The 27,393-nt window shown below is 39.2% G+C and overlaps 1 protein-coding gene across 1 annotated transcript in view; it reads left to right on the top strand.

Moving 5' to 3' along the window:
* ADAM10 (ADAM metallopeptidase domain 10) overlaps nt 1–27,393 on the top strand; it is a 96,146-nt gene that overhangs the window by 42,605 nt on the left and 26,148 nt on the right. The window contains exons 4-6 of the mRNA XM_049773656.1: nt 5,806–5,906; nt 20,396–20,545; nt 25,797–25,889. Coding sequence (XP_049629613.1) covers nt 5,806–5,906; nt 20,396–20,545; nt 25,797–25,889 — 344 coding nt within the window. The remainder of the gene's footprint in view (nt 1–5,805; nt 5,907–20,395; nt 20,546–25,796; nt 25,890–27,393) is intronic.

Genomic DNA, 27,393 nt, shown 5'->3' with positions numbered 1-27,393 from the left:
TGGAGAGAAAATGTTCATTTTCTTCATTACTAGGTGACCTGGGTAATCAATTCTTTTAGAAGTTTTGAAAAATATAATACAGGAAAATTTATACTTTTGTTTTGAAAGAGTCATGCATTGGCATAATTCGATGTATATGTCAATATTATTTTGTGTCTTTGGGAAATTTCTTTTTAAACCCTAAATCTGGAGCTTTCTAGAAGAAACAGTATGTGTTAGGAAGTAGGGAACTTATACCCTTGGGTACAGGGAAGCCTTGAAGTACTGGGATCCCCTGAGCTTCCAGGTGTGCTCCAGCCCTTTGAGACACTGCCCCGGTCCCAAGAATGTGTGTCTTTAATTTATCATATGTGAAATATAATTTATAAAGGAAAACGTATGATTTAAAATATTATAATTTTGTTATTTCTAATGTTTTACAAATAATCAGGTCTTGCTACTATTTATTTGAGTGTCAGGGAGCCTGTTCAAGTTAAGCTCAGGAGCCCCCTAGAGTTAACCCGAGAGCCAATTGGCCAACCAAACTGGTGTTTCAATGCATCGACATGGATATGATACCATACTTGCCTTATGGGGCTGCAATTATGTGAATCTCCCTCCCAGTGCTGTCTGTGTTGATGCTCAGGACCATACAATGCTGGGCACCAAACTGGTCAGATGTATGTCAGGTACCTTTAGCCAGCACTATCAATATTGTACTATCTGTCTGGCCGGTTAATAAAATAATATTTTGACCAATATTTGTTGTTGTTTTGATCACACAATTGGTGGTATTTGGACACTACTCCTGGCTCTGTTCTCAGGACACCATGTGTTACAGGGATCAAACCTGGGCCTTTTGCATACAAAGTGTATATCCATCCTATTGAGTTATCTTTTCTAGACATTTGAATAATATTTAAATGACCAGGAAGAATTGTAGTCCTCCCAATTGCTTTGTAGGATCACTTTTTACTTTTCATAGTTTCATATGTCACATTTACTGCCCTTCCCAATGTGATTATGTTTGATTGAAATAGGACTGTAAGTATAATAATATTGCCTGGTGATATCAAGCAACCATGTTAGGACATGATGGATTATTTCTAAAATTTATTTAAAGAATTGCATGATTGATTTTTTGAATGAGACTAGTCAATCAGAAGTTTTCCTCAAAGTTACTTTCAACTGCAGATGGAGAGTTAAATTTAAATAGAGTGCAGGCTGGAGTTGGGAGGAGGTGGCAAGGAGAGGACAAGGCAAATGAAGTGGAGTAATTATAATAATAATTGATTATTATTATAAATAATAATTATATATATTATAAAAAATAATTATTATAATAATAAGATGAATAAGGAGGGGAGTAAGTGTAATTAGTGAGAGAGTAGAAAAGTAATTGGTAGCATTGGGGAACTGAAGTCTCTTACTGGTTGTGTTGAAATGATTATTGGAGACTAGAGGAGACACAGCTTATAAAATTAGAAAATGATCAATAAAAGGAGCCATAAATAGATAGACAGAGGAAATAACAATGCTTAGAACAGAAATCAATGAAGTGGAAATCAATCAATCTGAAAAATCAATGAAAGCAAAAGTTGGTTCTTTGAAATAATAAACAAGATTGATAAACCACTAGCAAAACTCACAAAGAAACGGAGAGAAAGAAACTTAAATTGGATTGGAGACTAGAGGAAATGTTCAAAAAGGAGGAGTGGTAGAAAGAAAGTATGATGTGAAAGTTGAGATGATGAAAAGATTTGTGATCAGCTATTATAGATTCACAATCATGGAGCTATGAGGTAGAAGATTGTTAGGAAAAAAAGAGTGCTGTGATAAGTTATCAATCTCCATGTTACAATCATTAAGAATTATTATAGGGTAGTGTCAGAGAGAGTGACAGTAAGCTGGAATCTAAGAATAAAGAAATAGAGAGTATTTCTTTATTTTTGAGTATAGCAACTGCCTGAAGTTTAGACTGTTTGATGACATAAACTTAGGAATGTAAAACTTTACCATAATGGAAATAGTCTTGATGGATCCAAGGCAGAAAGTGGTAAATTTATAATGTTTGATGAGTGAGGGGCAAGGAACTGTCTTCCTATGAATAAGAAGTGCTCTGATTCCTGCTACATCCTTCTGGTGGAGATGAGGAACACAATAGAAAGAGTCTTGTGATCTCTCCAGATAATGTATTAAAAGAGGTAGTTACCTGAAACATAGCTACTGATATTGGACCCATGATTCAAGCCAAAGTAACCAGAGGGTGGGAGAGTATATTCAGTATTCTTTTTTTTTTTTTTTTGGTTTTTGGGCCACACCCTGTGACGCTCAGGGGTTACTCCTGGCTATGCGCTCAGAAGTTGCTCCTGGCTTCTTGGGGGACCATATGGGGCGCCGGGGGATCGAACCGCGGTCCGTCCTAGGCTAGCGCAGGCAAGGCAGGCACTTACCTCCAGCGCCACCACCCGGCCCATATTCAGTATTCTTGATAGGCCATTATTTTCCCAGTAGAGGTCTGTTAGATGGTGGTTTCTTTTCAGTAGTAGTTGCTTGGTATGTATACATGTGCTTGTGTAGCTGTTAATCTTATAGAGAAAAGGTAGAGATCTAATATAAATTACACATATATATAGCAAAAATATATGTATGTTTATTTGTGTTTGTTTATTTTTATAAATATATCAGCTCTATATTTTATTAGGTAGATGAGATGCTTGTTATTCAGTGCTTATTTGTATGGAGCCTTAATATCAGTAATCACATGCCTAGCATCAGTACCAATGCATTGATGCAATAAAGGACATGTGTAGTATTATGAATATTTGGAAAATATATTTTATTCAGGTGTTATGCAATAGGAATTGCTCAAATATATGAAAGAGATATCTATTCTAGAGTTGCTCAAATATATGAAAGAGATATCTATTCTGTTTTGGCTTTCCTCACTAGATTACAAGAAGTGGTACTTTTATTTATTACACAAATATTTTTGTTTTATTCCTGAATACTTTGAGATGCTCATTTTAGTGTTAGGTAGTGACGGAAATTGAACTTTGGTTGGTGTGTGCCTGGCATGTACTTTAACCACTGTATTATCTCTTGGCCTTTCTCTCTCTTTTTTTTTTTTAACCACATATCTAGGTCAAGTAACTTGTGGAATTTCTCACTTTTTTAGTATGTCTCATTATTTATGAAAAGAATATTTTGAAAAGAATAATGCATTGTGTTTTATTGTTATATTACAACAGAAATCACTTATGCAAGGTTGTCCTACTTAGTAATAATGCTTGACTGCTAATTGCCTAAATAAATGTATACACGCAAAACTTAAGCCATCCTTTATTGATTGAAATTTTACAATTTTGGTAATCTTTTATTTATTTTTTTGGGCCACACTCAGTGACGCTCAGGGTTACTCCTGGCTATGTGCTTAGAAATCACTCCTGGCTTGGGGGGCCATATGGGACTCGGGGGGGGGGGAGAATGACAAACTGCAGTCCATCCTAGGTTAACTCATGCAAGGCAAATGCCCTACCACTTGTGCCACTGCTCTGGCTCCAAGTTTTTGTAATCTTTTTTTTTTTTTTTTTTTTTTTTTGTTTTTGGTTTTTGGGCCACACCCAGCGGTGCTCAGGGGTTACTCCTGGCTGTCTGCTCAGAAACAGCTCCTGGCAGGCATGGGGGACCATATGGGACACCGGGATTCGAACCAACCACCTTTGGTCCTGGATCGGCTGCTTGCAAGACAAATGCCGCTGTGCTATCTCTCCGGGCCCAAGTTTTTGTAATCTTGAACTCTGAGAAAAACTAATTTAACACAGAGATTGGGATTTTGACTCAAGTACCTTGCATGGAAGAGACCAGGCATTTGGTTATAGGCATCACATGTTCCTCCAAGCACTGTATGGTCCTCACAAAAAATAAGAAAAAATTCTCACAAAAAAATAAGGAAAAAACCTTTAAAGGTATCAGTATAGATTGATTGCTTACACCCCCTAGCCTATTTAGATTTATATTCTTGATTAAAAATAGTTTTTTCTCTTGTTTTTCTTTGTATCAGATTGGCACACTTGCGCTGCTCATGCACATTTTGGCTGCAGTGCTTTCCGCTTTCCAGGAGCTACAATTCTCATATACACTAGTTGTGGTATATTGGGTCTTGTGCTCATGACCTCATACTTGTAACTCAGGTGGTTACCTGCTGATCTATCTCTGGACCCTTGGTTCTATATTATCTAAAGAAACTGTAGAGGCCTGAGCAGATAGCACGCTGGGTAGGGCATTTGTCTTGTAGGCAATTGACCCATTTTCGGTCCCTAGCATCCCATATGGTTCCCTGAGCCTGCTGGGAGTGATTCTTGTTTGCAGAGCCAGGAGTAACCCCTAAGCACTGCCGAGTGTCGCCCTAAAACAAAACAAACAAAAAACTGCAAGTAGAATTTTTGACAATTTGGTTTATTTAATTTTATTTGTGTATTGTTAATTTGTGGTTCCACACCCAGCAGTGCTCAGGGTTTACTCCTGACTACTCTGCTCTCAGGGATCACTCCTGGTTCGGTTCAGGAGACAAATGTGGTATCAGGGATTGAACCTAGGTCGGCTGTGTGCAAGGCAGACACCATACCTGCTGTGCTATCTCTTTGATTTCTAATTCTATGTCTTTTTGTTTGTTTTTTGTTTTTTGGGTCACACCCGGTGATGCTCAGGGGTTACTCCTAGCTATGGTCTCAGAAATTGCTCCTGGGTTGGTGGATCATATGTGAAGCTGGGGGAGCGAACCATGGTCCGTCGTAGATTAGTGCATGCAAGGCAGATAGATGCCTTACCGCTTGCGCCACCACTCCAGCCCTAATTCTTTGTTTTATATCCATAAATAAAAGGGATATTTCAGTGCTTCCCAGCTATGTCTCAATTTTTTTTTCAGGCCACACCCGTTTGATGCTCAGGGATTACTCCTGGCTAAGCACTCAGAAATCGCCCCTGGCTTGGGGGGACCTCCGTCCTTCCTTGGCTAGCGCTTGCAAGGCAGACACCTTACCTCTAGCGTCACCTCGCCGGCCCCTATTTCTCAATTTTTTATTTTCAGAGTTCTCTTAATTATGATTACTTGATTGAATTCTAGAATATGTTCACAAAATAAGGAAGGTCTTAACAAGAGAGACGTATGTAAACTCAGAGCAGAATGAACTTTTTATTGACTAAATTGAATAGCTATCTGGAAATATAATTTAGTTAAGGATAAGAAATTTCTTTTATTATAAAAACAAATGATAATGAAATAGTTATTGGTTGAAAGCATTCACTTGAATTATCATTGACTAAATCTAAACTTATTTGATTTTCATTGTTCCATAGAACATGTTTCTAGGGCACATTTTCTTCAGTGCAACTGATGTTCATTGAAAGGAACGAAAGCCAAATTCCTTACTCTGCTAGCTTAACTTAAGGGGTAGATTTGTGCATTAGTAGCATAGGATATTTAATGTGTTAGAAGTGAAAGTTCTTAATTACAAAATGAAGTAAATTGCAGTGTTAGATGCTTTATAATTTCAAGCAGAACTGGTTGGTAAAGTTAAACTTGGAATAAAGAATGCTGATTGTCCATTTTTAGAATCCACAAATCATCTCTATGACAAAATCTAGAGATTAGTGATGTTTTATTGAGGAAGAATTTAGGAGCCGACCATGTTTTAAAATTATAGTACATAGCATAATTGCCTTTCTGATGGTGCTCATTAGTTATGACAGCTAACATTTTATTTAGAAGGTCTTTTAAATATCTAAATATGTGACAGCGGTGGTATTTTGTCTTTTGTGTTTTAGACTATCCCCACAAATATGGGCCACAGGGAGGCTGTGCAGATCACTCGGTATTTGAAAGGATGAGGAGATACCAAATGACTGGGGTACAGGAGACAACACAGGTAAGGGTTTCATTATCTGTTTTTTGTTCTGTGCACTCAGAAGTTGTTGCATTAAAAATGGCTGCTCTAGAATTGCCAAAAGATATATACTACTGTGGGTAACATTCCTTTTTTATTTTTATTTATTTTGTTTTGTTTTGGGTCATACCTGGCAGCGCTTGGGTCACTCCTGGCTCCATGCTCAGAAATCGCTCCTGGCAGGCTCAGGGGACCATATGGGATGCCGGGATTCGAACCACCGTCCTTCTGCGTCTAAGGCAAACGCCTTATCACTGTGCTCTCTCTCTCTGGCCCCAACATTCCTTTTTTAAAAAAAGTTTTTTGGGGCCTGGAGAGATAGCACAGCGGCGTTTGCCTTGCAAGCAGCCGATCCAGGACCAAAGGTGGTTGGTTCGAACCCCGGTGTCCCATATGGTCCCCCGTGCCTGCCAGGGGCTATTTTTGAGCGAACAGCCAGGAGAAACCCCTGAGCACCGCTGGGTGTGGCCCAAAAACAAACAAACAAAAAAAAAGTTTTTTGTTTTTTGTTTTTTTGTTTTTGGGTCATATCCAGCTGGCGCTCAGGGCTCTGTGCTGAGAAATTACTCTTGGCAGGCTCAGGTACCATATAGGATGCTGGGGAACTAACTTAGGTCTTCTGTGTGCAAGGCAAATGCCCTACTTGATGTGCTAGTGCTCTGGTCCCAGCATTCTTTTTTTTTTTTTTTTAATTCTGAAAGGTGCTTGGTGGTTTGTCTTTAAATATGGTGCTGAGATCGGAACATACCTACATGACTCAATAAAACAGTTTATGTCCCAAATATACTGTTTTCCTGCTTCATAGGAAAAACAAAAAGTTAATTTAAGAGGCCTGAAGAGATCGCAGAGTGTTTAAGGCATAACACACACGTGGTCGATTCCAGTTTGATCTCCAGTACACATTAGTCTCCAGGCATTGATGGGTGTAGCTCTAGAGGTTCCAGGGCACCATTAAGTGATCTGAGTGATTTTTGGCACTGCAAGGCAGTACTGCACTCCCGACATTTTCATTGCATTGTAGGCCTGGTTGACTCAGAATCCTGAAGGGCTTTCTGAACACTGCTTTGGAGGCCCCCATCTCACTAAAATAAAATTTCAGTATAAACATGATAAAAAAACTTTAGTGTGAACATGTGCTTTGAATAAATGCAAGTATTTATAATATAAATATAAACATTAAATTGACCAAATTGCTTGACTTTCCTGAGACTTTTCCAAGTTCTTTGGCAAAAGAAGATAGTTTATCATTCATTTGAATAAAAATCATAGTACTTTATATTTCTATTATGCTTTGTATTTTTCCTTTTTTTTATAGGCTTATAGTTATTCAAAATGCTTATAAAAACAAAACGTTAAACTATAAGTATGTATTTTGGTTGTCTTCTAAAAAATAGCATGGGCGAGTAATGTGTCTTGCATTTCTTTTTTTTTTTTCTTCTTTATGGTGGTGGTGGTGGTGGTGGTGGTGGTGGTAGTGGGTAGTGGTGGTGGTGGGTGGGTGTCTTGCATTTATTCAACCGCAGGTAGAGTTTTGTATGTTCCTTGATCTGAAAAATAGTGACTCAATGTTAATGAGACTGGGTACTTATATTCATGATTTTTTGCTAATGTCAGATACCTTGTTAGGGTCTGGAAATATGTGGCCCATAATATTAAAACTAATAAAAATTATATAAATTGAGAAAAACAGTTGAGCGTAGTATGAGATAGGGAGGATTTAGCACTCTGAGTAGTAGTTAAAATAGTAATTAGAAATAGAAAGAATAGGGGCCGGAGAGATAGCACTGAGGTAAGGCATTTGCCTTTCATGTGGAAGGATGGTGGTTCGAATCCCAGCATCCCATATGGTCCCCTGTGCCTGCCAGGGGTGATTTCTGAGCATTGAGCCAGGAGTAACCCCTGAGCACTGCTGGGTGTGACTCTAACCCTTCCCCCCCCAAAAAAAAATAAAGAAAAGAAATGGAAAGAATGAGCAGTCATTAGGTTGATAAAAAGGACAAGAGGGTTAATATATACGAAGGCTAGAAAAAGAGAGAGCAAGGTTTTTTTGTTTTTTTTTTTTTGTGGGTGGAGCCCACACCCAGTGACACTCAGGGGTTATTCCTGACTCTACACTCAGAAATCGCTCCTGCTTTGTGGGACCATATGGGACTCAGGTCCATCCTGGGTAGCTGTGTTGTGTGCAAGGCAAATGCCCTGCTGCTGTGCTATTGCTCTGGCCCTGAGAGCAAGCATTTTTATCTTTCTTACAACCTTTGCTAAGTTACACACACAGAGAATGGGGGACAAATTAGAAGTTGTTGTGGGTCCTGGGATTTGACACAACGGTAGAGAACATGCTTTGCATATGTTTGATCCTTGAGTTTGATCTCCAGCTCCTTAGGGCCATAAAACCATAATGCATTGGGCATAGAATATTGGACATAACTCTAGTCCCCAAGCACCACTCCACCAGCATTATTACCACCACAGCAAAAGGAAAACCATTGATATGGTTATTCTAGCATGAAGTAATAGTTATACTAAGGTATCAATAACACAGATTGCTGATGCAGTAGCATTTAGATAGCTATATATAATAGAATTTAATAGTGACTAGATATAATATTTAGACACAAGTAGGTTTTGTTTCTTATCTCAGCAGTTATTCAGAAATGTGATATGGGCCAGAGTGATAGTTATAGCAGGTAAGGCGCTTGCCTTGCCTGTAGCTGGCCAAAGTTTAATCCTTGGCATCCCATATGGTCCTTTGGTCCTACCAGGAGTGTTTTCTGAGTGTAGAGCCAGGAGTACAGCTAGATGTGGGGCCTCAACACCTCCATAAAAAAGGAAACATAGTGAGAAATAAGAACATTAATAATATTAAGAATTGCATCAGAGGGACCAGAGCAATAACACAGCAGAGGTATTGCCTTGTACCAACCCAGATTTGACCCCTGATACTCCATATGGTCCCTTCAAACCTTCAGGAATGACCCCTGATCACTTACACAAAAGTAAATTCAGAGCAATACTAGTTGTGCGCCCCCCCCCCCCAATCAGGCCTCTCTCAAAAAAAAAAAAAAAAAAAAAAAGAAAAGAAAAGAGAACAAATACAATGGAGAATAAATATAGCAGAGATGTAAGATATATATAAGGAAAAATATAAAAAGCTTTTAACCTTATATATAAAACAATTAATTTTTGATTAAAGAGTGGAGAACAGGGGCCGGAGTAATAGCACAGCAGTAAGGCGTTTGCCTTGCACACGGCTAACACAGGACAGACCCGTTTCGAATCTTGGCATCCCGTATGATGAACCTGCCAGGAGTAACTCCTGAGTGCCACTGGGTATGACCCCCCCCCCAAAAAAAAAAAAAGCTGAGAACATGATAGGGAATAAAGATAGGCTCTTCAACAAATTATGTTGGGAAAACTGGATAACTACATATAAGAAATTAAAACTTGAGCCATATCTTAGACCTTATGCAGAAATCAGTTTAAAGATCTAGTGATCTGACCAGAAACTATAAAATACACTGAAGAAAATATAATTACAAAGCTCCAAGATTTGGACCTCAAGGTGTACACTTAGATAAGGGGCTTCTATCCAGGTTATATGTTTATTATTAGCAAAGATAAAACAAATTTCAAAAATCCTATCACAAGATAGAATTCTTTTTTTTTTTTTTGTTTTTTTTTTTGGTTTTTGGGCCACACCCGGTGACGCTCAGGGGTTACTCCTGGCTATGCGCTCAGAAGTCGCTCCTGGCTTGGGGGACCATATGGGACGCCGGGGGATCGAACCGCGGTCCGTCTCCTAGGCTAGCGCAGGTAAGGCAGGCACCTTACCTCGAGCGCCACCGCCCGGCCCCCAAGATAGAATTCTTATCTTACCTTGGCTAAGATATAGAATCAACTTAGGTGTCCAACAACAGATGAATGAATTAGGAAGACATGGTACATATACATAACAGAATACTATGCAGCTGCAAGGAACGATGAAATCATGCAATTTGGGCCCGGAGAGATAGCATAGCGGTGTTTGCCTTGCAAGCAGCCAATCCAGGACCAGAGGTGGTTGGTTCGAATCCCGGTGTCCCATATGGTCCCCCGTGCCTGCCAGGAGCTATTTCTGAGCAGACAGCCAGGAGTAACCCCTGAGCACTGCTGGGTGTGGCCCCCCCCCCCCAAAAAAAAAAAGAAATCATACAATTTGCTGTAATTTGTTTGGAACTGGAAGCTATGCAGGAAATAGGCCAGAAGAAAGACAAACACAGGATGATCTTCCTTATCTGTGGTATATTAAATGATTATATTAGGAGAGGTAATGTCATAAACGGGGGATGCCTCTGTCATCCTTGACCCTAGAGCCTAGGAATGAAAAGGACAGAGAAGAAAATAAATCAAGACGGGAAAGAAGATGAGAAAAGGAAGACTGGGTAAAGAGGGGCCTGGGCTTCTGTTATATTGGTGATGTAGGAGAGAGATAATGACAAACTGAAAGAATAGACTCAGCAACACTAAAAACATGAGATCTAAGCTGCAACCACTAAACTTAAATGTGCCTGTCTGCAGGGGTAGAGGAGTTTGGTTGGGTGTGGAGTTTGATGGCCCCATTAGTTTAGAAGTAGATAAAGCTATAGCTCAATCTCACACATACTTCAACAAACTTAGATGGATTTAAAGTATTACATGTTCAAAACAGAAAATTTGAAACTTTAATAAAAAATTTAAGTGGAGGGGCTGGAGTTATAGTATAGTAGATAAGGCACTTGCTTTGTATACAGCCAACCTGGATTTGATTCCTGTCAACCCAAATAGTCCCCTGAACTTGATAGTAGTGATTCCTGGGGGCAGAACACCACTGTGTGTGGCCCCAAAACAGACAACAACAATGAGCCCCACCCCCCAAAAAAACCAGTAGTGGAGATTACCTTTTCCATCCAGTGATGGAGTAACTGGTATTGAAATTACTTTCTTTCTGCTAAAAATAATTAGAAAAATGGAATGAAATAAATAGATAAACCAGCAATAAAACATGATGGTTATTAGGGAGAAAGGAAACTATAAACTATATGTGAAAATTTGAAATTGTGGCTTTAAGGTTTTTTGTTTGTTTGTTTGTTTGTTTTGTTTTTGGGTCATACCTGCAATGCTCAGGGGTTACACCTATCTCTGCACTCAGAAATTGTCCCTGGTAGGCTCAGGATCTAACCACTGTCGGTCCTGGGCCGTTTGTGTGCAAGGAAAACACCTGACCGCTGTGCTATCTCTCCGGCCTGTAGCTTTAAGTTATTTTTTTTTTCGGGCCACACCCATTTGATGCTCAGGGGTTACTCCTGGCTAAGCGCTTAGAAATTGCCCCTGGCTTGGGGGGACCATATGGGATGCTGGGGGATCGAACCTTGGTCCTTCCTTGGCTAGCACTTGCAAGGCAGAGACATCTTACTCTAGTGCCACCTCTCCTGCCCTTTACATTTTATTGTATAATCTATTCAGGTTTATAAATTTAATACTGTGTTATCAGAATTCACATAAAATGGTGCTTTTTTTTTTTTTTTTTTTTTTTGCTTTTTGGGCAACACCCTGTGATGCTCAGGGATTACTTCTGGCTGTGTGCTCAGAAATGACTCCTGGCTGGGGGGACCATAAGGGATGCAGGGGGATTGAACCACAGTCCCTCCTAGGCTAGCGTGGGCAAGGCGAACACCCTACAGCTTGTGCCCCAACTCAGGCCTGTAAAATGGTACTTTTAGATGTCAAAAATATTTATTTTCTTGGATTCAACTGCAGTGGTAATTTTTAAAATATTAAAATGTAAAATATTGTTTTATAAAATGTAGAGTGCCTGACACATCTGTGATAGCTATCATGAGAAGCAAGCACAGAAATAGTTTTTCTTTTTGAGTTTATACTGTAGTAAAGTAATGTAGGTGAAACAAATAACTATAAGAAGAAATTGCAAAATTAGATGATAAAAGGAAAATGGGTCCATGATTTTGTGATATGGTATAATGGTTTTAATTAATCTTTGCCAAATATGTAGGAAGTACTGTATTTTTTATACCATAAGATGCACTTCTTTTTCCCTAAAAGTTTCTTATGGAGCGAATGCTGCCTGGAGCTGAAGCCTGAGTGCAGGGGAGGAGAGCATCTAAAAACTGCATCTTCTGGTCAGGTGTGTCTTATAGAGCGAAAAATACAGTAGTTAAGTAGGTTAGAAGAGACAGAAGAAACTGGTGGAGTATTAAAAGAAGGTGTGGGTAGCTGTCACACAAATCACACAAAGATATAGAGTTGGTCTAGTAAGTAATGCAGAATGACAGGAAATTGAACAAACAGATAGGTTGAGGCCATCAAGCTCATTTGGTGGTGAATATATAGAATTAGGGCTTTATTTTTAGACAGTAAGAAGTTACTTGAAAATATTGTTCAGGAAGGTAGATATTTTCTGATTTGCATTTTAAAGGTTGTGGTATGGAAAACAGATTGTTGATCTATAATGAACTAAGACTATATTGAGCTTATTGAGGTTATAAGTGATAGTAACTTAGGTGAACCCAGACTTGGTTTAACCGGGAACATTACACAGATTACCTAGGTATTTCGAGATACTATTTTATTTTTTTGTAATTTCTTTATTTAAGCAATATGGTTGCAAAAATGTTCATAGTTTCATAGTCATTGAACGTATACCACCCTTCACCAGTGTAACCCTCCCAGCACCAGTGTTCCTATTTCCTTCCTCTCCCACCCTGCCTGCTTTAAGGATAAGCATTTCTATTTCTCTCTCACTATTATTGTCATGGCAGTTGTTAGTGTAGTTATTTCTCTAACTGTCTCACCACTCTTAATGGAAGTCTTAATATTATGGCTTGGTTTTTCTGGCCTGCATCTCCACCATCTCTGGGTATTACTACCATACCTTCCCTTACTTCTCTTAATTCCCACAGATGAGTGAGACCATTCCACATCCATCCCTCTTCCTCTGACTCACTCACTCAGAACGATAGTCTCCATGTCTATTCATATCCATCCAACCACATGGCATCAACAGTTGTGCTGCACTCCACTGTATATAGGTGCATCACTTTCCCAGCTGTTGTAAGTCATCCAGGTTGCTTCCAGACTCTGGTCACTGTAAACAGCGCTGAAATGAACATAGAAATGCAGAGGACATCTTTGTACTGTGTTTATTGTGTTCCTAGGGTTTATTCCTAAGAGTGGTCTGCCTGGATGATACAGGAGCTCAATTTCCAGTTTTTGAGGAATATCCATATTGTTTTCCTTTCTCACCACATCCATGCCAGCACTGGTTGTTCTTGATTTTGTGATATGTGGCATGAGATAATATCTCATTGCTGTTTTGATTTCCCTTTTCCTGATTATTAGTGATGTGGAACATTTTTCATGTGTCTTTTGGCCATCTATATTTCTTCTTTGAGGAAATGTCTATTCATTTCTTCCCATTTTTTGGATGGGGTTAGATGTTGGTGGTTTTTTTTTTTTTGTTTGTTTTGTTTTTTTTTTTGTGTGCTGTTGTTAAGTAACTTGTATATCTTAGATTAGCCCCTTATCTGATGAGTATTGGGTGAAAAGTTTCTCCCATTCTGTGGGAGAAACCTAGTTGCTGTTTTCTTTTTCCTTTTTGGGCCACAGGGGCCCTGCACTCAGGAATTGCTCCTGGAAGGTTCAGTGGACCATTTGGGATACTGGATCGAACCCAGGTCCGTCCTGGTTCAGCATGCAAGGCAAATAACCTACTCTGGCCCCTAGTCACTGTTTTCTTTGAATAGCAGAAGCTTCTCAGTTTAATGTAGTCCCATTTGTTTAGCTCTGCTTCCCCTTTTTTTAGACAGTGGTGTTTCCTCCTTGAAGATCCCTTTCATCTCAATGTTTTGGGATGTTTTGCCTACGTTTTCTTTTATTTACCTAATAGTTTCATGTCTGATATCAAAATCTTTAATCCATTGTGATTTGATCTTTGTGCATGGTGTTGATAGAGATCTGAGTTCACTTTTTTTGCACGTGGCTGACACCAGTTGTCCCAACACCACTGTTGAAGAGGCTTTCCTTACTCCATTTTTCGTTTCTTGCCCCTATATCAGTTGATTGTATGTCTGGGGTCATTCTCTGAATACTCAAGTTTATTCCATTGATCTGTGGGTCTGTCTTTATTCCAATACTATGTGGTTTAATGACTATTGCTTAGTATTGCAATATAAAATTAAAGAAAGTGATGACTCCCATCTTTTTCCTAAGGGTTGCTTATTTATTTGTGGGCATTTATTGTTTCAAATGAATTTCAGGAGTGTTTGATCTATTTATTTGAAGAATGTCATGGATATTTCTGGAGGGCATGCATTAAATCTGTATAATGCTTTGGGGAGTATTGGCATTTTAATGATTTTAATCCTCCCAACCCAGGGGTTTATGTCTACATTTTCTTGTGTCCTCTTTTATTTCTTGAAGAAGTGTTTTGTAGTTTTCTTTGTTTAGGTCCTTCACCTTTTTAAAAGTTAAGTTGACTGAAAGACATTTGAATTTTTGTAGGACTTTTGTGATTGGAATTTTAAATATCTCTTCTCATTATTATTAGTGTATAAGAAGGCCATTGATTTTTGCGTGTTAATTTTGTAGTCTGCCACTTTGCTGTATGAATCTATTGTTTCTAGAAGCTTTTTGGTAGAGTCGTTAGGATTTTCTGAATACAGTATCATGTCATCTGTAAACAATGAGAGCTTGCCTTTTTTCTTTCGTTTCTGGATTCCCTTGTATCTTTTTCTTGCCTAATTGCTATGGCAAGTACTTCCAATACTATATTGATTTGGAGTGGTGAGAGGGTACAGTCTTATATTGTGCCAGATCTTAGGGAAAAGACTTTCAGTTTTTCTCCATTGAGTATATTTGCCATGGGCTTGTGGTAAATGGTTTTGACTATATTGAGAAAAGTTCTGTCCATTCCAATGTTGTTCAGTGTTTTTATCATAATGGGTGTTGGACTTTATCAAATGCTTTCTCTGCATCTATTGATATGTTTGTGGTTTTGTTCCTTCGTTTGTTTTGGTTTTGGTTTTTGGGTCACACCCGGCAGTGCTCAGGAGTTACTCCTGGCTCTGTGCTCAGAAATCGCTCCTGGCAGGCTCGGGGGACCATATGGGATGCGTCCTTCTGCATGGGAGGCAATTGCCCTACCTCCATGCTATCTCTCTGGCCCCCATATTTGTGGTTTTTAATTTTACTTTTGTTGATATGGTGTATAACTAGTTGATTGACTTGTATATATTAAATTGTCCTTGCATCTCTGGAATGAATCCTACTTGGTCATGGTTTATGACCTTCTTGATGAGGTGTTGGATCTTATTTGCTAGGATTTTGTTGAGTATCTTTGCATCTGTATTCATCAGTGATATATGCTTGTAATTCTAATTTTTGGTGGCATCTTTGTCTGTTCTTGGTATCCATGTTAGCTTCATAAAAACTATTTGGGAGTTTTTTCGTTTCTTCAGTTTCCTGGAAGAGCCTCTTGAAAGGTTTGAAAGAATTCATTAGTGAATCCATCTGAGTTTAGGCTTTTGTTTTTGGTAAGACGGTGATTACCATATATTTTTTTTGTTTGTCTTTTGGGCCACACCCGGTGACACATGGGTTACTCCTTGCTATGTGCTCAGAAATAGTTCCTGGCTTGGGGGATCATATGGAACACTGGGGGATTGAACCGCGGTCTGTCCTAGGCTAGCGCGGGCAAGAAAGATGCTTTACCGCTGCGCCACTGCTCTGACCCCTTGATTACCATTTTAATTTCCTCAATAGTGATGGGTCTTGTTTTAACCTTGGTAGGGTATAAGAGTTCAATAATTTATCTATTACTTTCAAGTTCTCTTGTTTTGTGGCATAAAGTTTTTCAAAGTAGTCTTTGATTACCCTTGAATTCCTGTAGTATCTTAATGATTTTTCCCTTTTTATTTCCTATTCAGTTTATTATGTTTCTCTCTTTTCCTTTCTTTGTGAGTTTGGCTAGTGGTTTATCAGTCTTGTTTACCTCTCAAAGAACCAACTCTTGCTTTCATTGATCTTTCAGATATTTTTGGATTTTCACTTCATTTTGTGTGTGTGTGTGTGTGTGTGTGTGTGGTTTTTGGGTCATACCCGGCAGTGCTCAGGGGTTATGCCTGGCTCCAGGCTCAGAAATTGCTCCCGGCAGGCACGGGGGACCATATGGGACGCTGGGATTCGAACCGATGACCTCCTGCATGAAAGGCAAATGCCTTACCTCCACGCTATCTCTCCAGCCCCAATTAATTAATTTCTGCTCTAAGCTTTATTATTTCATACTGTCTTTCTATTTTTGGTTCATTTTGTCATTCACTTTCCAATTTTATGAGCTCTGCCACTAAATTTTTTATGTACGCCCCTTCTTGATGGATGCTTGTGAAGCTATAAATTTAACTCTTAATACTGCTTTAGCTGTGTCCCACAAATTTTGCTAATTTGTATTTTATTCTTGTTTGTTTCCAGTAATCTTTTGATTTTTCTCTTTGATTTTGTCTTTGATCCACCAGTGTTCAGTAGTGAGCTGTTTAATTTCCAGGTGTTAATTTTTTTCCTCTTTCTGTTTTTTATTCACTTCTAATTAAAGTGCATTATGATTGGAGAAGGTAGTTCGTACAATTTCCATCCTCTTTATTTTATAGAGATATTTTTTATGGGATGGCATGTGGTCTATTTTGAAGAATGGTCCATGCGCATTGGAGAAGAATGCATATTCATTTTTCTGGGGATTTAGAGCCCCATTTTCTTTGTTGTTGTTGTTTATTTGTTTTTGATTTTGGGCCACACCTATTGACGCTCAGGGGTTATTCCTGGCTATGCGCTCAGAAATCGGTCCTTGCTTGGTGGGGCCATATGGGATGCTGGGGGATTGAATTGCGGTCTGTCCTAGGCTAGCGCTTGCAAGGCAGACGCCTTACCTCTAGCGCCACCACTCCAGCCCCATAGGTCCATTTTCTTTCATTGCTTCTTTCAGAGCTAATATATTCTTGTTAGGTTTTATTCTCGTTGTCCTATCAAGGGGTCAAATGGTAGTGTTGATGTCTCTCACTATTATTCTGTTGCTATTGATGTTTTCCTTCCTATATTTTTCTGGTCCCTCATTGGGTACATATATGTTTAGGAATATGACTTCTTAATGCTGTACATATCCTTTGATTATTAAAAATGTTTATTTCTGGGGCTGGAGCGGTGGTGCAAGTGGTAGGGTGTTTGCTTTGCATGCGCTAACCTAGGACAGACTGTGGTTTGATCCCCCAGTGCCCATATGGTCCCCAAGCCAGGAGTGAATTCTGAGTGCTAGCCAGGAGTAACCCCTAAGCGTCATTGGGTGTGACCCCAAAACAAACAAACAAAAAAACAAAAAAGAAATGTCCATTCTGTCCCTTATAACTTTTTTTTTTTTTGGTTTTTGGACCACACCCGTTTGACACTCAGGGGTTACTCCTGGCTATGTGCTCAGAAATTGCTCCTGGCTTGGGGGTACCATATGGGACGCCGGGAAATTGAACCACGGTCCGTCCTACGCTATTGCTTGCAAGGCAGACACCTTACCTCTAGCGCCACCTCTCTGGCCCCCCTTATAACTTTTTTTAAAGTCTATAGTTTGTGTTTTCTGAAATAAGTATGGCCACTCCAGCCTTTTTAAGGGAGTTGTTTGCTTGAATAATTGTCCTCCAACTTTTGACTTTGAGTCTATGTTTGTCCTGACTATTCAGATGTGTTTCTTGTAGACAGCAATCCATTTTGCCACTCTATCTCTGACCCTGTCTCTGTCTCTCTCTCTCTTTTTGTCTCTCTGTCTCTCTGTCTTTTTCTCTTGATTTTTTTTTGGCTATATTCGGTGATGCTCAGGGGTTACTCCTGGCTGTGCACTCAGAAATCACTCCTGGCTTGGGGAACCATATGAGATGATGGGTGATTGAACTGCGGTCTTTCCTGGGTCAGCCGCATGCAAGGCAAAGGACCTACTGCTGTGCCCCACTCCAGCTCCTACTCTGTGTCTCTTAACTGGTGCATTTAGTCCATTGATGTTGATAGAGATAATTGCCATGGATGTTAGTATTATCCCTTTAGTAGGAGTTTAGTGTGTCTGTTACTCTGTTTTGGCTTAAAGTAGACCTTTTAGTTTGTCCTTTAAGGCTGGTTTTGAGTCTGTAAAGTTTCTGAGCTGTTGTTTTTTCATGAAACTATTCTTTCTTCAAACCTTAATCTATGTCTGGCTGGGTGAAGTATTCTTGGCGATGCATTAATTTCATTGAGATTCGTCACTAAAAAAATAAAAAAGAAAAGAAAAGAAAAGAGTTTTGCCACTATATCCCACCAGTGCCTTCAGGCCGTGAGGATTTCTTGTGACAAATCTGCTGTCTTTTTTTTTTGTTTGTTTGTTTGTTTTGTTTTTGTTTTTTTTTTTTGACCATACCTGGTGACGTTCCTGGCTATGCGCTCAGAAATCACTCCTGGCTTTGGGGAACATATGGGACACTGGGAATTGAACCAAGGTCTGTCCTGGGTCAGCTATGTGCAAGGCAAACACCCTACCACTCTGCTCTCTCTCCGGCCCCTCTGCTGTAAATCTTTTTTTTTTTTTTTTTTTTTTTTGGTTTTTGGGCCACACCCGGCTTTGCTCAGGGGTTACTCCTGGCTGTCTGCTCAGAAATAGCTCCTGGCAGGCACGGGGGACCATATGGGACACCGGGATTTGAACCAACCACCTTTGGTCCTGGATCAGCTGTTTGTAAGGCAAACACCGCTGTGCTATCTCTCCAGGCCCTCTGCTGTAAATCTTAGTGATGCCTTTTTGAATATAACTTCCTGTATTGATCTTGCTGCTCTCAGTATTCCTATCTCTAGGGTTGTCATTATGACTAAGATGTGTCTTGGGCTGCTTTCCTTTGATCCCTTGGCTGGTACTCTTCAGGCATGCAGGATTTGGTTGAATGCACTCATTAGCTTTGGGAGTTTCTCTGCAATGATGTCCTCGACTGTTGATACTTCATGGGGGGTTTCTTCCTGTGTCTTTGGGACTCCAATTATTCTTATATTGTTTCTATTGAGTTCATCAAAGACTTCTATTTTTGTCTGTTCACATTCTTTGAGGATGGTTCTATTGTTTGCTCATTTAATTTGAGGTTCCTTTTCCAACTTCTTCTGTTATATGGAGTTGTTATGCATCTCATCTTTCAGCTCACTGATTCTTCTGTTCCCACCCTTGTGACTGTTGGAGAGGATTTCCAGTGAGATTTTCACATACCAAGTTTTTCAGCCCTATTCTTTTAGTTTGAAGTTTTCTCATTTCTACTTTCATGTCCTCTTGATTTTTATTTGTGGCACGTTCATTTTTTTTTTTTTTTTTTTTTTTTTTTGGTTTTTGGGCCACACTCGGTGGTGCTCAGGGGTTACTCCTGGCTGTCTGCTCAGAAATAACTCCTGGCAGGCACGGGGACCATATGGGACACCGGGATTCGAACCAACCACCTTTGGTCCTGGATCGGCTGCTTGCAAGGCAAACGCCGCTGTGCTATCTCTCCGGGCCCAGCACGTTCATTTTGTTCTATGTTTTCTTTGAGTTCTTTGAACATCCTCCATATTTCTTCTCTAAAGTCCTTATCTGAGAGGCTAATACGTAGTTGGTATTATTTTGGTCATCGGTGCTACCATCTTTATTGTCTAAGCATGGTGGAGGACTGCATTGTTTTACCATTGTCATGGTTGCAGTGTGGTATTTTCTACATTTCTTGCTGGGATTCATTGACTAGGTAGAGTGCTCAGTTGTGGCACGCTCCTCTGGCTCTTTCCTGTGGGCTGGGTCTGCTTACTGGGGGGTTGCTGACATGTCTGCCAGGCTCCAAATTCAGAGATAAATTTTGGGTAAGTATTTATCTATTAGAGATAAGGTGTAAAAATAATTAAACTATTATGGAATATTTTCTTATTGAAAGATATGTTTTAAAAATGTTTAAAAGTTTAAGAATTGTTTGAATTAAAAAAGATCTGGGGCCAGGGAGATAAGACAGTGCTCTGAAATGCATATATGGGATTTCCAGGTTCAATCCCTGGTAGTTGTGGTTCCTTAATTCCATCAGGCATTCCTCCTGCCCACCTCACCGCATACTCATCTGTCTGGTAAAATTTTAAAAGACTAAATATGAGCTTTTTGAAGTGTGTGTGTGTGTGTGTGTGTGTGTGTGTGTGTGTGTGTGTGTGTGTGTGTGTGTGTGTGTGTGTTAGGACCAACTTGGCCTATGGTACACCAGACTGTTTACAAGGCAAGTACACATTGTACAACTTCTCCAATCTCTGAAGACAAATATTTTTTACTGTATGATGTTGCATAATAAAGCAGGACATGAAATTGTCTATAATATATAGTTTAACTATAAAAATTCTATTAATGAAATACGGCAATGATCAGAAATGAATTTATTTTTGACATATAGAAATCACAAGAAGAAAATGCCAGTAATGGCCCTGAACTCCTGAGGAAAAAACGTACCACTTTAGCTGAAAAGAATACTTGCCAACTATATATTCAGACTGATCACCTGTTTTATAAGTACTACGGAACACGAGAAGCTGTGATTGCTCAGGTATTTTTAATTTTCTACCATTTTAATAATTCTCATGCACTGAAATATGTAAGCTCTATTTTCTTTTAAAATCTATAAAGTTAGTACATATCTTTCTTTTTGGAAGGAATGCGTATTTTGAATTGTGATCTGATAAAAATGTAATATTAGGTTATTGTCATTCATAACATGCAAAGGAAATAATTTCGTGAAAGAATGAATGGTGCTATAGCTTTGAAATAGGGGTTAATTTTACTTGTTAATTTCTTTAATTTCTTTTTCTTTTTTTTTCTTTTTCTTTTTTTTTTTTTTTTGGTTTTTGGGCCACACCCAGTAATGCTCAGGGGTTACTCCTGGCTATGTGCTCAGAAGTTGCTCCTGGCTTGGGGGACCATATGGGATACCGGGGGATCGAACCGCGGTCCGTCCAAGGTTAGCGCAGGCAAGGCAGTCACCTTACCTTTAGCGCCACCGCCCGGCCCCAATTTATTTTTCTTAATTAAAAATTTTACTTATGTTACAAGTCAGCCCTGGATGGGGCTGGATGATGGTGGGATGGAGGATGAGGTCTTTCTTCTCTAGCTCGGACCACGCGTCTGTCACCCTGTTCAGCCAGCGGTTCTGAGGTGATAGCGGCAGGTAGAAAACTCACAGGCAGTCAGGCTTCAGGAGATATTAGCTTTATTCAGTGGATAAGGCTGAAGCAAAAGCCCCAAAATCAACCCCAGAAAAAGCCCTAGCCTTCCACAAACCCTTGCTTTTATACACAAGAATCAGGTACCACCCTAGGGTGGGAGCAGAATGCCAAGTAAGAAATAATTCAATACACTATTACCAGGTCACACCCTAGGGTAGGGCACAATTATTGATTAGGGTAGGATCAGTAACCCAACACTTGTTAATTTAAGGAGAGATGAATAGTTGATTCTTTCTTCAAGAAGTATTTCTTATTCTGTATTACCATTTTAGTTAGCACTTTCTAAGTCACTTAATTACTGCATTTTATCTTCTCAACCCTTTTTAAAGTCTGCATTTTCAAAATGTTTGTCACATTGAAGATAACATGTGAGAGTTTGATTTAAAGGATGAGAATAAAAGTATTGGCGGTTCCGCTAGTATAAATGATGAGCTCATTTTGATGGTGGTGTGGAAGCATACTTTTAGACATATATGAGATGGTCATTCCTTTGGGCTATTGAAAGTATAGAACAGGAATTTATGAGAGGTTAGTCTTTGACTTTCCATGGAAATGAAAGGTAGAAGAAACATAGTCAAAATCAGAGAAGAGAATAAAGGAAGAGAAGGAAATCAAAGTGGAATAAATTGGGGAATAACAGAGGCTGGAGAGATACTATAGTGATCAGGGTGCTTGCCTATTTCTTGGGTGACCTGGTTTTAATCTCTGGCAACTCATGGTCCTTTGGGCCCCCACCAGGAATGATTCCTGAATACAGAGCCAGGAATAAGACCTGAGTGTCGGGGCCGGGCGGTGGCGCTAAAGGTAAGGTGCCTGCCTTGCCTGCGCTAGCCTTGGACGGACCGCGGTTCGATCCCCTGGTGTCCCATATGGTCCCCCAAGCCAGGAGCAACTTCTGAGCACATAGCCAGGAGTAACCCCTGAGCGTTACCGGGTGTGGCCCAAAAACCCAAAAAAAAAAAAAAAAAAAAAAGACCTGAGTGTCATTGGATGTGACCCAAAAAAGTTCTCCCTCCCTAAAATATTAGGGAATACTATTACTTCCTAGTGAGGAGAATGGGGGGAAAAAACAGTTACCAAGGTATAAGAAAAGTTAATAGAGGATTAACCGAGGAAAAAACATGTTTTAAAGAAAAATGTCTGAAGCGTAGAGCCAGGAGTAACCCCTGAGCACTGCCGGGTGTGGACCCCCCCCCCAAAAAAAAAAAAGAAAAGAAAAAAATGTGTAGCTAATAGTTATGTTACAAAGTTATCAAGGGGGGCCGGGAAGGTGGCGCTAGAGGTAAGGTGTCTGCCTTACAAGCGCTAGCCAAGGAAGGGACCGCGGTTCGATCCCCCGGCGTCCCATATGGTCCCCCCAAGCCAGGGGCGATTTCTGAGCACATAGCCAGGAGTAACCCCTGAGCGTCAAACGGGTGTGGCCCAAAAAACAAAAAAAAAAACAAAGTTATCAAGGAGTATGACTACAAGAAATTAAGCAGATGAGAGAAATCCTTTCATGGTGTCTGTATATCAGATTGTCATAATGTACATTTAAAATACCTTTCTTCAATTATGCCTAATTGTAGAAAAAAGGACCATGAAAAGTATTGATTTTTACTAGAATAATGCCATTTAGAATGTCAGTTATGCCTCAGTTCTGGAAGAAAAAAAAAAAAGACCACAAAGCATAGTTGATTTTTAGTTATTAGAACATTTGATAATACATATTATTTATTTGGCCAGGTGGGTACTGGAACAGTGTTTAGACCGTACTTAGGAGCTACTCATGGCTCTGTGCTCAGGGAGCACTCCTGGAGGTGCTCAGGGACTATGTAGAGTATTGAGGTACAAAGTAGGGTCAACTGCATGCAAGGCAAATGCCTTAATTCCTGTATTAGGCTCCACATTTTATAATCTTTCAGCAAGCTTTGAATAGTTTTATAAGGGTTAAAACATTGACTAGATTGACAGAAGCAGAATGTGTTTTAAGAGATGGGGGAATGGGATGGGATTCAACTTAGAAATAATATAGAGGGGGGCTAGAGAGAGATAGTAAAGCAAGTGAAGTGTTTGTCTTGTGCATGACTGATCTTCGCTGAATGTTCAGCACCACATGTGGTCCCCCAAGCACTGCCTAGAATGATTTAATTTTGGGGCCACATCTGGTGGTGCTCAGGTTACTTCTGGCTCTGTGCTCAGTAGTTATGCCTGGCAGGCTTATGGGGCACATATGGGATGCTGGGGATTGAACCCCGGTTGGCTGTGTGCAAGGCAAATGCCCTACCTGTTGTGCTATCAGTTCAGCCCTAGAATGATTGCTGAGCACAGAACCAGGAGTCAGCCCTTAGCCCTGCTGGATGTGGTCCCAGGGGATATGGGGGGGGGGACGATGACAAACAAAACAACATAATGTATTTGGAGATTAAAATATTATATAAAATAAATTTAAGTTGATGTGAAGAGGAAAATGAGTAGCAATTTGGTATAAGGTAAAGAAAAATTGGTAAGAAGTAGTGTTCTTAAAGATCCAGTCAGGAGTAAAGAAGAGATGCCTTTAAACTTTAAAGTTTAAAGAAGACCTAAAACTTGAGGAAGGTAAAAATGGGTAAAGATATAAAAGAGGTAAAGAGAGAGCAAAGTCAAGGTGAACACTGAGTACAAAGATAATCACCTGAGGGAAAATATGTAAACCATTTAGCATGTAGTAGAAGCAATGAGGATTAATTAAGAATTCTAGGCCAGCCTGGGATTAGACCTCGTATTCTTATGATGGATCTAATCAGCACTATTTGAACTTTATTTGCTAGTGTTTGTCAATTTTGATATTTACTTTTACTTTTGAGGTTTACTTTTTTTTTTTTTCCTTCTTTTACTGAGTACAGCTGGATGTGGGAAAGGAAAAGGAGAGGAGAGGAGGGGAGGGAAAGGAAGGAAGGAAGGTTGAGGTTTACTTTTGAGATCATAATTATTATTTTTATATGTGTGTAGTTTCTTTGAAAGTACTTTTTTAAAACATATATATGTATTCCCATAATTGGTTTCAGGAGTCTTGTATATTAAAAGTTAGAAAGGTTCTATTCTGTTTAATGATTTAGAAGCATAGTTTAATTGGGAGTCAGTGAGGTAAAAAGTGTTTTGTATTTTGGCATTATGTTTATCTCCTAGAATCCAACAAAAATGAAACATTTTATTAATATCAATATTTCTCCTTTCTCCTCAAGAATAAATCTGTAAACTTATAGGTAACTTTTCTATCTTACTGCCATTTCCCTAGCACCTAAAATAGTATGTAACAAGTGTTCAGCAAAACTTGCAGATGTTTACTAGTACAGCAGAAGAAATTGGAGAATGAGTTTTATCATATTATGAGGGAAATTATTTTTAAACGTTTCAGGACATTTTGGTTTGTTTTTGACCACCACCTAGGTGGTGCTCAGTGGCCACTCACTCCCTGTATCAACATTGGCTCCCTATATGCCACTCTAGGGGCTCTCTAGTTTCCTTGCAGTGCCAGGTTTGGGCTTCCCACACACAAAGCATGTGAATTAATCCATGGAGCTCTCTCCCAGCCTTATTTTTAGTTTCATTCCCTCCCACTTTTTTTTTGGGGGGGGGGGCCACACCGTTTGACGCTCAGGGATTACTCCTGGCTATGTGCTCAGAAATTGCTCCTGGCTTGGGGTGGGGGGCATATGGGACTCCGGGCTAGGGCTTGCAAGGCAGACACCTTACCTCTAGCGCCACCTTCCCCTCCCACTTTCTTGTTGTGGATATTACTGTGGATGCTCACACATTTTTTTTTTTTTTTAAAGATGTGTTTGCTGGGGGTCAAAGTTGTGGTGCTCACATACTGGACCTTGCGACTGCTCCCTAACACCTGCACTCCTTTAGTTGTGATGCTTGCACTGCAAGTCTCACTGAAGGTTACTCTTCAGTTGACACATGTGTGTTCTGACTGTCCTGCTTGGTCCTCCTTGCTGAAGAGCTCACAAATGTGCTCACAAAGTGCCATACTTCCTGGCTTTGTCACTCGTGCATCTTTTTTTAGTTGTGCTTGCCAGGGGTTGTCCTCCTTTGTGATGCTCATCCAAACCTAGATATACTGTTGCCAGAATCCTTTGTACTGCAAGGATTGCAGACATAGTAGGCTTAAATAGCAGCGCTGCAGGATCACATGTGGAACATTTGGCAACACTGGAAATTAAGTCACATGGCCACATACTTGCAGGCACTGCACTGTTCTTCTAGGAACAGTCAGGGAAACTCTTAGAGAAGTCACAGGATAAATAGAGTGTGATATAATGTATGATATTGTAGGATGGATTGAGTCAAGTTTTATATGATAGAACACTCTGCATGTTTGGTTTCTGTCAGAAAAGAGTGTGGAAAAGTTATATAGAGTCTCTGTTCAGCTCCAGTATGCTCATCTTTTTCATACTTGTTTCTGGTTTATGACATAAACATTTTTAAGTTTGAAGTGGTGGAAGATGATAAGTTCTTGATTTGGAAAACAGCAAAACCTTTTTTTAGTTTTTTTTTTCTTTTGCATTTCAACATTGCCTCTAAAATGTTCTTCTCTTTTTAAATCGATAGATTTCCAGTCATGTTAAAGCGATTGACACAATTTACCAGACCACAGACTTCTCTGGAATTCGTAACATCAGTTTTATGGTGAAACGCATAAGAGTAAGGAATTTGAATGATTGAAGTTATAAAGGGGGGAAGGGACAATAAGCATCATATTTACCAAAGAAAAATGTTTGCATTTCATATACTTCATTTTAAAGAAATCAAGTTGTTTACATTAAAATATGCATAGGTTACATTAAATTAAACTGGTCTAGTTATCTTTAACTCTTTTACACATGAACATGTATATTTGATGATTTAAAAATGGTGTGATGGTGTTGGGGAATGAACTCTTAAGTCCATTTGACTGAACTGTAAAGTAGAGAGGCAGAGTAGTACTACTTAGTATGGATTTGATTCACGTGCCAGTAGAAAAGCCCTTATTTTCAGTAACACTACATCTTCCCTGCTTGACATCTCAACCACCTTGCTATTACTTTTCTATTTCTTAAGATTTTTCTCATGCCAGGATGTGCTCTGTTTAGTGTTTTAGGATTGGGAGGAGTTGATAGTTTTTACATAAAATAAGAATTTAGAAAAGCTCCTGAAAATTCATAGTGTATACTAACATCTCTAGCTTTGAAAGTTCTTCAGGAGAGAACTCATAATTTAAAAAACTAATTTGACCTTGAAATCTTTTGTTTTTTTTTTTTGGTTTTTGGGCCACACCCGGCAATGCTCAGGGGTCACTCCTGGCTGTCTGCTCAGAAATAGCTCCTGGCAGGCACGGGGGACCATATGGGACACCGGGATTCGAACCAACCATCTTTGGTCCTGGATCGGCTGCTTGCAAAGCAAACGCCACTGTGCTATCTCTCCGGGCCCACCTTGAAATCTTTATTACATGTATTACTATCAACTGAAACTTCAGAGAACTTTAGATTGCGTTTTGTGTGTTCCAGACCCACAGTTTCATTTTAATGGTGTAAATTGTCCTACCTACAAAATAGGACTAATTGAAACATTTTCTAAATGTGAATTTTTAGTATATATTAGCTTTTAGGAGTTTGAAACTTGTGTTCCTATTTTATTCTTAAAATATTATTGACTACAATTTAGCACATATATTTAATTACACAGCTGAAATGGCGTCTCTTACTTTTAGAAGTATGAAGGAATATGTGTTTTCAGGTGAAATACTGTTTGTAACTCATAATCATTTATGTTCCTGTATCTTAAGAGTAATATAAGCCTTTATCTAAAAGGGCATGTAGAAGTTGTTAGTGATGTCAGTGTTGCTGTTTAGTAGGCAGAACAGTAAAAGGTAAAGTGGCGAAAGTAGTAAATTTATGATAGTGAAAGCAGTGTTTTGAGTAGTTTATTTGCATTATAAAGAAATGTATGTAGAGTTGTTTTTAGGTTTTTAACTGAGATTAAAAATTCAGTATTTGTTGGAGATTGTGATCAACTAAATGATTTGAAATTTTAGTTATATCAGCAAAATATTTAAACATTAACCATCTTATTTTTAACATAGGTAACTAAAAGTTTAATTTTACTTGTAGGCAATATTACGTAAGTGTCAGGGAGTTTTATGTTTGGTGTATCTCAGAGATTATAG

The sequence above is a fragment of the Suncus etruscus genome, chromosome 5 (genome assembly GCF_024139225.1).
Source record: "Suncus etruscus isolate mSunEtr1 chromosome 5, mSunEtr1.pri.cur, whole genome shotgun sequence".
Lineage (NCBI taxonomy): Eukaryota > Metazoa > Chordata > Mammalia > Eulipotyphla > Soricidae > Suncus > Suncus etruscus.
Note: the sequence above shows the minus strand (reverse complement) of the source record. Positions and strands in the feature narration are given on the sequence as shown.